The sequence below is a fragment of the Puntigrus tetrazona genome, unplaced genomic scaffold (genome assembly GCF_018831695.1).
Source record: "Puntigrus tetrazona isolate hp1 unplaced genomic scaffold, ASM1883169v1 S000000793, whole genome shotgun sequence".
Taxonomy (NCBI): Eukaryota; Metazoa; Chordata; class Actinopteri; order Cypriniformes; family Cyprinidae; genus Puntigrus; species Puntigrus tetrazona.
The window spans coordinates 101,400-114,916 of NW_025048397.1; the positions used below are offsets into that span (position 1 = coordinate 101,400).

Sequence of the window (13,517 nt, forward strand, 5' to 3'; positions counted from 1 at the left end):
GCATTAGCTGATAAAATACCCTCCAGACAGTCAAAACAGGTGATTCTGCGACTGACATATTAGCCTTCTACCTACTACGGTTGACGGCCAGCTCTGGTACCGGTCGCTAGGCGGTTTCTGTAGAGAGACAAGGGCGCGATGTAGTTCTGGTGCTTACCCGGTGATCCCTTCGCCCAGGCGCCGGTGCTGCTGCAGCCAGCGTTTCCCTCCGGGTTTTAAGGATCTCTCCAGCGGGTAGAAATGAAATAGTCCCTCACGAAAGGAAACTGCAATTAAACACAGCCGTATTAGAAGAGCTGAGAGCTGACCGAAGTGTGACGGGATCACCAGGAAAACCGATACACTGGCTATATGTCCAATGTTTAATGTAGATTCAGAGCAATAAAGGAAACTCTTTAATGTGCTAAAACTACAACCTAGAAAACATGTCAGGAATTTACTTTCATTTTAAATGTGATAATTAAAGAAATGCTGTGTATATTTTATTTAAGAAAGAAGAGCGAGGATATTGTATGTGATTGCAGTTTTAACTTGAAATACTGTACAGTACTGAAATATCCATCGAGTCATGACTATAAAAACTGTATTAATATTCATATTATTTTTAAGTCACTGCTGACGTGCTGTAGATGAAACTATAATTGTGCAGTTTCTATGAAACATTAGCTCTTTTATTTGCCTTTTTTAATTGTAATTAATTTGGCTCATCTTCTTATTTGTTCCCTAACACGTTCCCCCGCTTCTGGAGAGAAATCTTTTCACGGCAGGCTGTCACATAGGTAAAATCCCGTTCTGTAGAGTTGTCCATGTCCAAGAAGAACCCACAGATTAAAGGCACTGACAGCGAACTGTGACCGAAATCCGAATAAAGAGTCACCAGCAGAGCTCGAAACGTTTAATAAGAAAGCAGAGAATTACATGGTGAAGGGAAGCGGGTCTGAATCAGCGGGACGGAAATCCCCTCTCAGATACAGAAAGAGGCGTTTGAGGTCAGGTGTTGATCCTGGGCTGGGTTCATCCGGTGAGCTGCAGACGTGCTTTGGCCCCTTTTGGCGAGAAGCTGGTTTGTCAGGCCTAATCAAGTCCTGTGTTCGGTGATAAACGGCCCTTCAATAAGACGGGATCTGATTGTCAGGTGAAGACGTGTTTGCTATTTACAGTCAGTCATTTACTTGAACCCAGAATAATAAGAGCACCAGCGCTGCTGTTTTCCCTCAATGTTTCTATATTTCTAACAAGTGGCTGTGATTCACTTGGGTTGACTTTTAAAAGCGCACGACCTAATAATCGCAATACATCTGTAGATCTCCAATCTCCTTAATTCCACACTAAATCAAATGAGCAGCTGGATTTTTGTGAAATCATCATTTGAAACCAATCCTAACCGAGATCAAAACAAGCAAAGATGCCACCGAGGCAGCACATCATTTACTTATCCCCGTAAGTCTCTGGAGTTCTGTGGGGACATCTTTAGGGATATCCCATATGACCTTTCCGACAACGGCGCATTTCATTCGCCAGCCTTTGAACGTTCCGGTCGCTTTGTTTATGTGGTTGTCACGAGAGAACACTTGGCACTCCGGATGTTCGTGATGGACGGCTGCATCATGATGCGCGCGCGGCTCGTTCTGCATGTGTGTAAAGCGGAAGCGCGCACGCACGCCTTTCCTGCCAACACCTTCCTCGCGCTCCGAAGCCGTGCTCCAGAACCAGGATTGCTGAGGCATCCTCGTCGTCCTCGCGCAGCTGGACAGAAATGGTCGCTAGACAGGCTCCTCGTCACCGCTGTCGCTGAGCACAGGGGGCACCGAGCAGGACGAGGCCAGCGCTGTATCCGTCTCTCGGAATCCAGCAGCATCGTACTGTCTCCGCCGCGCCAGTCGGTAGTGAACGCTATCAAACGCAGAGGGAACGCCGGAGCTCTTCAGCCAGGGCTCGCCAGACGCATCTCCTCAGTCATCGGTGGATCGGACCGCTGTGTATGTAGGACCCAATCTGCATGTTCTGCCTCCGCTTTAATCTATCATTTTATCGGCATGGGCGTGTGGCTCTTTTTGCGTATGACGATGCCCAATAAGCTGAAGTAGGTGTGGCTGATCGCCTCTCCCTCCCTCAGTAGTGCGCACGAAGTAGTGCGCCTTCCCTGGACAGTTCCCGCTACAGTTCGCCTCGCGCTCTGTCGACCGATCAAACGCCCGTGTTGAACAGTAATAGACTAGCACCGCGGTGATTTATTAGACGTTTCATTGGTGTCTATTAAAAGCAGGTTGGTTTTATAGCGCGTTAACCCGTTAAAATGTCAAGCCGATACCATGATCTAGATTCTGGTCTCACGTCTTGGAATGTTAGCCTCAAAGAGTATTTTAAGAAGTAAGTAGGAAAAAAGCATTACAATAAGATTGCGTTAACAGCTGTGGATTTAATCGCTCATATTACATCCAAACCCTGCAGATTATTATTATCTTTATGCTTATTAGCAAATTATTGGCGTTCACAACAGACATTGTTACTGTGAGCACCGTTATGTATTAAGCGTGTAAATGTACAGTCACGTAATCACATTTTTAATTTCCATATTAAGAAAGCATTTTAACCTAAAAACGTCAATAATTTGCTAATAAAGTATAAAGATAATAATAATCTGCAGGGTTTGATGTAATATGAGCCAACGGATAAACCACAGCTGTTAACGCAATCTTATTGTAATGCTTTTTTCCTCACTTACTTCTTAAAATACTTCTTTGAGGCTACATTCCAAGACGTAGACCAGAATCTAGATCACTAAGTGCAGGTCGTGCTTTGACATTTAACGGGTTAATGCGCTATAAAACCAACCTGCTTTTACGAGACACCAATGAAACGTCTAATAAATCGAATGCGAAAAGCAGCTTATTACTGTTCAACACGAAGCGTTTGGATCGGTCGACAGAGCGCAGGGCGAACTGTAGCGGGAACTGTCCAGGGTGCTGAAGTGCACTACTTCGTGCGCACTACCGAGGGAGGGAGAGAGGCGATCAGCCACACCCGCTTCAGCTTATTGGGCATCGTCACATGCAAAAGAGCCACACGCTCATGCCGATAAATGATAGATTAAAGGGAGGCAGAACATGCAGATTGGGTCCCACACACAAGCGCGGTCCGATCCACCGATGACTGAGGAGATGCGTCCTGGCGAGCCCTGCTGAAGAGCTCCGGCGTTCCTCTGCGTTTGACAGCGTTCACTCACCGACCGCGCGGCGGAGACAGCACGATGCTGCCGGGATTCCGAGAGACGGGACAGCGCTGGCTCTCGTCCTGCTCGGTGCTCTGGTGCTCACGGCTGCAGCGGACGAGGAGCTCGTCTATAGCGATCATTTTCTGGTCCAGCTGCGCGAGGACGGACGAGGATGCTCAGCAACTTGCCCTGGAGCACGGCTTCGGGAGCGCGAGGAAGGTAAGCGGCGGTGGCGCGTGCGTGCGTGCTCGCTTTTACACATGCAGAACGAGCCCGCGCGCGTGCATCACATGCAGCCGTCCATCACGAACATCCGAGCACAAGGTGTTCTCTCGTGGACAACACAAACAAAGCGACCGGAACGTTCAAAGGCTGGCGAATGAAACGCGTCGTTGTCGGAAAGGTCATATGGGATATCCCTAAAGATGTCCTACAGAACTCCAGACCCTACGGGGATAAGTAATGATAAAGGCTCGGTGGCATCTTTGCTTGTTTTGATCTCGTCAGGATTGGTTTCAAATGATGATTTCAATAAAAAATCCAGTTGCTCATTTGATTAGTGTGGAATTACGAGATTGGAGATCTACAGATGTATTGGTGATTATTAGGTCGTGCGTTTTTAAAAGTCAACCCAAGTGAATCACAGCTACTTGTTAGAAATACAGAAACATTGAGGAAACAGCAGCGCTGGTGCTCTTATTATTCTGTCTAAGTAAATGACTGACTGTAAATAGCAAACATGTCTTTCACCTGACACCGCATCCCGTCTTTATTGAAGGGCCGTTTATCACCGAACACAGGACTTGATTAGCCTGACAAACCAGCCTCGTCAAACGTCAAAGCATGTCTGCAGCTCTCACTGGAGCGGAACCCAGCTCAGGATCAACACCTGACCCCTAAACGTCTCTTTCTTGTATCTGAGAGGGATTTCGTCCTGCTGATTCAGACTCGCTCCCCTTCAATTATGTAATTCTCTGCTTTCTTATTAAACGCCGAGCTCTGTTGGTGACTTTTTTTTATTCGACTTCGGTCACAGTTCGCTGTCAGTGCCTTTAATTCAGGGGTTCTTCCTTTCTTGGACATGGTAACTCTCACAGAACGGATTTTAATTTGCGGTGACAGCCCGCCGGTGAAAAGATTTCTCCTCCAGAAGCGGGGGAACGGTTAGGAACAAATAAGAAGATATCAAATTAATTACACCAAAAGGCAAATTAAAAGAGCTAATGTTTCATAGAAACTGCACAATTATAGTTTCATCTACAGCACGTCAGCAGACTTAAAATAATATGAATATTAATACAGTTTATAGTCATGACCGAGTGACATTTCAGTACTGTACAGTATTTCAAGTTAAACTGTAATCAATATACAATATCCGCTCTTCTTTCTTAAATAAAATATACACAGCATTTTTAATTATCACATATTTAAATGAAAAATTTCGACATGTTTTCTAGGTTGTAGGTGTGTTTTAGTACATTAAAGAGTTTCCTTACGTTTCTGAATTCACATTAAATATTGACATATAGCCAGTGTATTTGGTTTCTGTGATCCTGTCACACTTCGGTCAGCTCTCAGCTCTTCTAATACGGCTGTGTTTAATTGCAGCTTCCTTTCGGTGAGGGACTATTTCATTTCTACCCGCGGGAGATCCCTAAAACCCGGAGGAAACGCGGGCTGCAGCAGCACCGGCGCCTGGCGAAGGATCACCGGGTAAGACCAGAACCGCATCGCGTCCCTGTTCCCATAGAAACCGGCCCAGGCGTATCCGAGGCCAGAGCTGGCGCTCGTCAAACTTAAAGGCTAACATGTCAGTCGCAGAATCACTCTGTTTTGACTGTCTGAGTGGTATTTTATCAGCTAATGCAATGTTACGAAGTTTGAATGAAGTTGCGTTATTATTTATGAAAATGCTAAGTGGGTGACATTACTGTACAGAACTCACTGAGGACAAGTATCGACACGGCAAGGATAACATGTTCATCATATGTTCAAAGCATTTCATTCGTGCTCCAAAACCTAGTTATTGTGTCAGTGATTTGGCCAAGGCCACCAAAATATTAAGTTAAGTTGGTTTTATTTTTGTGATAATTATCATTTTCTCATCCAATTGAGGAGAGGAGACCTCCCTTGCCTCCTCGGAGGAAAAAAATGAGTGGCTGTTCACAGCGCTTTATCAAAGCATATTAAGCATAAAGTTGATTGCAAGGAAGGAAAAGGTAGGAAAAGGTGTAGGAAAAGGTGTTCCGCAAACTTGAGAATACTGTCAAGGAAAGCTGATTTAAACACTTGAACTCTGAACAGTGAAGCTGGAGTCAGTGATCAAGAGTCTCCTGCCCAGACGTCTTCAGAAAAAGAGCTACCAGAGGCACTCCGAGGTCCTCTTTTTAGATAAAAGTGAATTTTGCGTTTCACTTGGAAATCAAGGTCTTGAGTGAAGAAGAACCCAAGCTAGATAGATACTGTAGATACTGTATGTACATAAGAATGAAGATACATTTTTGTCACAAGTTTTTCATTTTATGTATTCCCATCAAACTGATGAATAGAACTAAACTGATTTTTTAGTCAGGTCCCGCATCTTCTGACTTAGTGTTGACTAAACCCAGTTTCGATTTCCAATCTGTCTGGAGCTCAGACTACTTGTTCATAAAAGTAAATGAACCATAGCTGTATTTTTGGGACTGAAAATGGTCATTTTTCAGTCCGTGAGATTTAAGTCTATAATCAACCCCCATAATCCTGTGAGTGTCTACAGCAGCCATTTGCACTCACACGAGAGGATCTGTTCACTCTCTGCACTTTTAATAACGAAACGGCTATTAATGTTCAAATGCGGTCTTCAGTCGGGCTTGAAGAGCTGAATTATTTATTAGTCCGTTCATCAGGGCCGGCTGTGTTAACTCACAAGACGTTTCCGAACCATCAAAGCACGCTGTAAAAAGAGAGTAAAGGAACTTCATGGATAGTTAAAAGAAAAAAGTTCAGTTAACTTGAAAATTCTGAGTTACATTAACAAATACACAAAAGTCGTGTGTTGTGGTCATTTTTTATTTTAAATTGGAAAGCGTTTGACCACGGTTATGTATGTATTCATCTAATGGGTCACGCTATGGGCAGTGTGAAGACCAAACCAGATCTTAATGTGCACCTCGGCCTATAACACATACACAAAGGAGCTACATGTTCATTGAACACAAAGAAATTAAGTTTACTCAACTTCATTGCAATGCTTTAAGTAACAAAAAAGAATTAAAACCTCAATCAAACTGAGTAATGTCAACAGAGCAGAAACAAATAAGTGAAGTGAATATAAATTTTACAATTTACTCTTTCAGGATGGATTCTGACTAGTTAACCCATTCTGTATCTGGAACTTTCGGTATTGATTGGATTGATTTTTTTTTACAGGTGTTTTACCTGTATTATGAATTATGCATTGCATTATGTAATTAATATCCGCTGAACTGAACAGATTAAAAATGACCAGAACCTTTTGTTCTCACAATATGCATAATCTGATATGTGAAATGAGGGAAAAAAGGCATACGTGGATGAAATCAAGCACCATCTCCAGCCACCTGACTAAAGCCCCACTCTTCAATATCCGCTAATTTCCTGAAGGGATAAAATCAAGTGAAGCCCTGCATTATCACCTCCCAAAATACATCACATGACAGGAGCCAAATGTCTTAAAATCAGTGTCCAACAAGAAAGAAAATGGTCTCCAGTAAGTAATGCCTCTGAAATAATAGCTACTTGCATTCACTTGAATGTAAAAAATCCCATTATTCCATCTATTGTACGGGTGATATCTGATAACTTCCCCGGTCTGAGTTTGGATTCAATTAAAGGCTGATCCAGCGACCAGGGTAATAAATTCAGAAGTGTCAGACCTATTACATTCAATCCATTCATCATCCTGACAAACGACACTCGCATCTCATTAACAGACCGTGATGTGCTTCAGATGGACATCAGGTCATGGACTACAGCAGAAAACCATTACAAATGCAAATAACAGTAAAGCATAACTCATTGTGTGTCCATTCAAACACCACAATTTATTTTAAAAACCCAGCCATGAATAAAATATGAGCCAAACCATATTCAGTACAGGTTCAAATACAAAATACAAGCAAAGGCACTTTGTAGGTTTGTGTTTGGAATGTGATTTGCGTTGAACAGAGGAGATGTTTAGAAAGTAAAATGGACTTTTAGATGTTTGGCTTTAGGGACGTTTCTGTTTCACGTTGAACAATGTTGGGTTGCGGCGTATTGTGCAAAAAGCACGTCTGAATCCTAGATAAGTAGAAGCATGGTTCATATTCGGTTTGACCCTGGAGGCCCTTCAGAATCAGTGTTTAAGGGGAGGTTTCTCCATCTCGGCTCAAGCGCTGTGTATTGATCGGTTCTTGTTTTTGTGCTCTGCTCATTCACACGCTCCTCTCTGGCTGTTTACACTGAGACTCTGCTAATGTTTGCCTTGCTCTTCATTTGGACAGTCTCTCCCCTTCTGTCCCGTTCAGCACAATGGCGTTATTCAGTTTACTGCTGAATGTCTCCCTGAAGTGCACAATAAGAGCAGAAATGTGTTTTAAGGGTCATTTTTAATGTCGTATTTCCTTCAATCTCATTTGAAAGTAAGCCACTGCCTCTTCTTTGCTCTGGGTTTTGGTTCAATACACGATTGTTACTCATTTCACCTTTACTTCAATAACACTTAAAATAAGAACGCGCTCTTGAGAACTTAATGGACATGCGAGAACTTATTTCCTTCATGCAGTGTAAACACGTGTCTAATTTTTGCCGGTCAAACACAATGCAACTGATTGCAGAATTGCTCAATGAAAGGTAATGTCTTCAGTGTTGATATACGGTAGAACAGAAACGGTTCTACAAACGATGTGAATCTTTACAATAGACATAACTGACCCATAAACCCATGAAGCCAATTTAATCCAGAGAACAGCACTTGTATCTGTCACTTTCCCTCCTTTCAGCTCAAATTCTTACAACTCAATTATCATGTCCTTGAACCCAGCGCACGGGAGAGCTGGATTTCCCTCTTTTGCAGAAAGAAGCTCTTCTTCTGATTCAGATAGACGTTTGCTCAAGGACCAGAATCTCATATCAAATGCGAGTGATACGATACATATTTCTCCAATAGATTGAAGAAAGCTGGCTTATTCCGTGGTTATTAACTTGCAACAAACAAATGCACAGAGGTCCTTTTTTAATAGTGGCCAACAGAACAACTTAAGAGAACTGTTAAGGCTTATTGGAAAAATTATATCTAGTCTCTTAATTGTTTTGATTTGTAGAATGCACTAGCTTTTTATCGATCCACATTTTAATCAAATTAATCCAAGTACTCTACTATAGTATGGTTCGAGAAAACTATTTTTACTACCTTTTTTTCATGTGGGTATTCTCATTGTAAACTTTGGATTAAAAATACGGGCTGAAGATCTGGCTGCAAAGCAAAAGGAAAGCACTTGTGCTGAATGCACGTTTGAAGAGTACTGTGCCATTTTGAGCATCATCTGAGTCATCATCCGGAGCACACAACATTAACCAGCATACGTCTGCTCTCTCAATTAGGAAACATCAGAGATCTGTGTACAGGATTCTTAACGTCAGATTTAAGAACTTTAAGACATTCTTCATTCATTTTAGCCTTTAAACGATTTTTAATTTAAACAATTAAACAATTAGGCCATACTGAAAGACACTGGGGAGCGTATTCGTCATATACATATTCGTTCAAGCACACATAACCTATTTTTACGTTTTCAAGTTAAGCGCCCTCTAGCAGGCGTAAAAATAATATTGTGTTGTCGTCATGATATGACATATGCCATAATGCAATGCGTGGACTTTTTACACCGATCTCACGGTAATTCGTGCATATTTTAGATCATTCATAAAAATGACCACACTTAAGCCACTCCTAAACCTACCCAGAAATAGTGCTAAATTATTTATAGCGCACTTATATATTTTTTAGCATATGCGTTCTCTGAATGATCACGTGATTACATATCATTGCTACCGCGACAGCTGCTTGGGTTCCCCCTGTTTCCCCCCTCTTCTATGTGAAAAACACCTGTCTGTCTGTCTATACACATGAAGTGTGTGATTGGAACACAGTTCATTGTTGGAGCTGACGATGCAGAGCAGGGAACAGAATTAAGAACCGCTGCTTCACAACATTGATTTTGAAAACGTATGAATCCATTATAATTGGTAGAAGACATAATCGTGATTCGTATATGAATAGATTTTCCCTAGTTTTGACGGCATGGCAGCAACCCTCCCTCTTCCCCTAAGCAGCACAGTATGGCCCCGCCCCCTTTGTTGCATCTTTCCAATTAGTTTTGATTTACAATTCAAAATTGGCCCAGTTTTCTATTTTTTTGCCCAGGATGCTTGATGTATCGCAGCACGATCCCTACCCTGAGACTACCTAAGAGTCTGAGTCCCTTCATCTGTTGATTCACTCTCACACTGGATCAATGGGGTCAGAGAGCTCTGACCTCTCCCGCTGCCGTTCATTTCACCGCTGAGACTTATTTATAATCTTACAGACAGCTTTGTGCTTTTAATTATTAGTGCTTTTGTTTCGGCAATGATATTTTAATGGATGTAAAGGTCCAAAGTAATTACAATAATATTGCATATTGCGCTCAGTAAACAGATTTATTCCAACACGAGCTGCAAAAATGATAAAATGCTACTACATAATTTGTGTCCTTATTTCTTTGCTTTAAAACACTATTTTATTACCCATTAGGGTAACACTTTGTTTTACTGTTACACCTATTAGTTGCTTATTAGCATGCATATTACTAGAGCAATATCAATTTATTAGTGCAGACTGAACACATATTAATGCCTTGTTCTAAATGATATTATCCTACACCCCTAATCCTACCCAATACCCAAAATTAACCAGGAACAAGAATTTATTGAGGGAAAAGTCGCAATGTTCTCTCATCTGTTTACAAGATCAAAATGTAAAGGAACCATCAAAATAGCTGGGCAGGTGAAAATGCTCGTTTGACGGCGATGTGTTGGTTTGCGCCGTGCAGCCTTTGATCTGTTATCTGGAGCGAGCGCAGACTGGCTGACGGGCTTCGGGGGCTTCTGCTGCTGAGGTCGAAGGTCACGCCGGGAAGCTGCTTTAAAGGACAGCCATTCAGCCGAGAGTAACCTGCTCTCGGCCGATGAGACGTCACGTTGTGTTTTGGATGCCGGTGTTCCCAGCAGACTGGGAACTATAGATTCCACTTAATGAACTTGCTTGAGAAAAATTCATGTTTAAAGGCATTGTTTTTTTAGTCTGGTGGAAAGAAAACATCCAGCTTTATAATATTTTGTGTTGTTTTTTACTGCACTTTTATTTGTGTCTGAACATTTCAGTTCTTTTCTGTTTTTCAGTAACACCTTCAAGTTTTATTCCGAATGCTTTTGCAAAGGAGTTTGATCATATATAACATTTTATTTCAAAACATGGTGAACTTGTATCTTTTTCATCTGTTGACAGTTGATTTTCTGATTTATGGAGTGATAAAAAGACGAATCCCCTGTGTAAAAACACTTTCTGTGAAGCTTATATAATACATTATGAAGGTATTCTTATGGCTTAATAACGAATGCATAACAAAAATCCTAATAATGTGTTAATGTGTTATAACATCTAACTGTTTCTGCACACTGGCTGACTCAAACATGGTATTCACGCGAATAAGTGTCTGCAAAGCTGTCATCCAACGGAAGATGCCTCTGCTTTGTTTTTCAGGTGAAAAATGTGTTTCCTCAGGAGGGCTTTGGCCGTCAAAAGAGGGGCTACAGAGAAATCAGTAACATTGACGTCAACATGAGTGACCCGCTTTTCACCAAGCAGTGGTATCTTGTGAGTAATTACAGCTCGTAATGTCTTCATTTGATCTGACCTTCAGCATCGCGAGCGATTGCTTTGGATTAGCCGGGATCACTGATACTCTTCATTTAAACCGTTTTCCTCATTAGCCGTCTCCGTCAACACCGGTGCGTGAGTCAGCGTCAAAATACGCTGATATCTTCCTTATTCCTCCAGGGCTTATCGTGACAGGCATCCCTGTCTGTTTTGCCTCTCTTTAATTTAGTTTGTCAGCTATAAACACAGCGCAGCAGGGCTTCAGCGAAGTGTAATATCTGCGTGACATTTATTTTCCCTCCCGCGCCACCTCCCTCATAACATCTCATTTTCCACGCGGTGGATACTCAGCTCATGCGACGCCCTTTGCGTTGTTTGATTAGATCAATACAGGCCAAGCGGACGGGACCCCGGGCTTGGATCTCAACGTGGCAGAAGCTTGGAGCATGGGCTTCACCGGGAAAGGTGTGACCATCGCCATCATGGACGACGGTGCGTGAAATCCGGCAGTTATCAACACTTAAAGGCTTGATGTTTTGCAAAACTATAAACATTAAACGTCCAGTAATGAGTCCTTTTGCCTTCACCTTGCAGGCATTGATTACCTGCATCCAGATCTCGCCTCCAATTACGTAAGTGCTTGAGTCGCTCATTTGATTCGTGTTTAATATGTTTTGAAGTAACCCTGTTGGAGGCATGGATTCTGCAATGAATCCGAATGGCCAGTTATCCAAAAATAGGCATTACCGCATTGGTTATTTAAAAGATAAGCTGCTTTGTTGAATGTCGAGTTGTCCTCTCACACTTTGGCTAGTGGCATATTTCCCAACTCCCAGATGTTGCTCGCTAAGCAAGAGCTAAAGAAACTTTGCGATTCACAACCCGATTAATGTTTAATGTTCATGGGGTTTATGAAGCAGTACAACATGTACATCAAGCCACACATGTAGCAAATTTCTTTTCATCTGAAAACATGCTTCTGTCAATCAGCCCTGACTTTTTATCGATGTGGATGTGCTAGAGCACTCTTAAAGCATTTGCTGCACTTATATTGAGGGCAGCGTCACAGCAAAAACAGTAATGTTTTAGTTATGATGTTTAGTGTTGCGAGCTTGTTAATCAGAATTGAATGAGATGAGAAAGAGTGATTCTGTGCCACGAGGTGTATGAATAGTTAATGCATGTTTCTTTTGTGTTGTCCTTACTTGTTGCATGCAACAACAAACATACGGCACGAACAGCGCAGAGCGATTAATGACCCATGTGAATGAATCTTAAAAATAACTCAAAAATGATGCACGAGTTTTCAGTTAATAAACACCCAAAAGGTTCGGTCATAATTTACTTGCACTCATATCATCCAACCCCGATAAAACACACTCATGAAGGCTTTTTTCGTGAAACACAAAAAGTTTTTGTACTTCCGTTGAAAGTCTGCAATCATGCTTTGATGAAAAAAAGTAATCTGTATGAATCAAGCGATTATCTTCAGAAGACAGATTGGGTTGGTGATTTCCAGCCCCAAAGCTCTCCAAAAAGCTGATGAAAAATTCACAGCCAATGGTATTTGATAGAAATTTAATGTCAAGGCTGACATTTTCCAGACCGGAGAAAATTACCACAGTAAAACAGATCAAGCATAATAAATACAGTAAATGAAAATTAGCAATTACGCACACACACACACACACACACTATTATATATATATAATTCTACTCATATGGGTATAAATTAGTAAAGAATTTGCAAACATTAGTTGCAAGTAGGCAGTTTTTCCCAGAAACATTTTTTGTTTACTGCTTGAACATCCTGATAGCAATCAAATAATTAAAGTAGGATATGACAAAGTTTGGATAAATTTGAATAATTTTGGATACAACAAACTTGTGGGGTTCTTCAAGTAAGACGTATTCCTAGTATGTCTTATTCTATTGACAGTAGCCTCCTTTTACCTGTTGCTTTATTTTTATAGACCCCCGAGAGCTGTGTTTGTGATGTATGAGTCGGGGGAGTGATGCGTGAAAGAGCGCTCGCAAAGGTTCTTTGAAAACATGCTTTATTCTCCAAGCTCTACTGAAACTGCCTACGCTACATTTAACCCTCGGAAACACACATGCGTCGTTTTCAACATCAACAGCAAAAACTGTTCTAACTTTTTGGGATTCACACCGATTCACACAGCATAATAGTCAAAAACGACATCTTTGTTTAAAAATAATGTGCTTACCTTTTACCCTCAAACAGAACGTTCTACAGTTTGATTCACTTTCCCACTCTTTACTGTAGCTACAACTTATATTAATGCTATCTACGAGTTGACAATTGGAGTATCAAGTGTGTTTTTATCGCTCTCATTTGACTAAAAGTGTGGCTTGTCTGCA

General features: G+C 41.6%; 2 protein-coding genes across 2 annotated transcripts in view; one reads left to right on the plus strand and one right to left on the minus strand.

The window, feature by feature from the left end:
• LOC122335481 (neuroendocrine convertase 2-like) overlaps window positions 1-1,514 on the minus strand; it is a 34,013-nt gene extending 32,499 nt beyond the window's left edge. The window contains 2 exon segments of the mRNA XM_043233364.1: window positions 158-266; window positions 1,433-1,514. Coding sequence (XP_043089299.1) covers window positions 158-266; window positions 1,433-1,514 — 191 coding nt within the window.
• Window positions 1,515-1,592: 78 nt separating this feature from the next.
• Window positions 1,593-13,517, plus strand: part of pcsk2 (proprotein convertase subtilisin/kexin type 2) — a 35,443-nt gene continuing 23,518 nt past the window's right edge. The window contains 7 exon segments of the mRNA XM_043233365.1: window positions 1,593-2,083; window positions 3,216-3,377; window positions 3,379-3,433; window positions 4,823-4,927; window positions 11,019-11,132; window positions 11,519-11,627; window positions 11,730-11,767. Coding sequence (XP_043089300.1) covers window positions 1,593-2,083; window positions 3,216-3,377; window positions 3,379-3,433; window positions 4,823-4,927; window positions 11,019-11,132; window positions 11,519-11,627; window positions 11,730-11,767 — 1,074 coding nt within the window.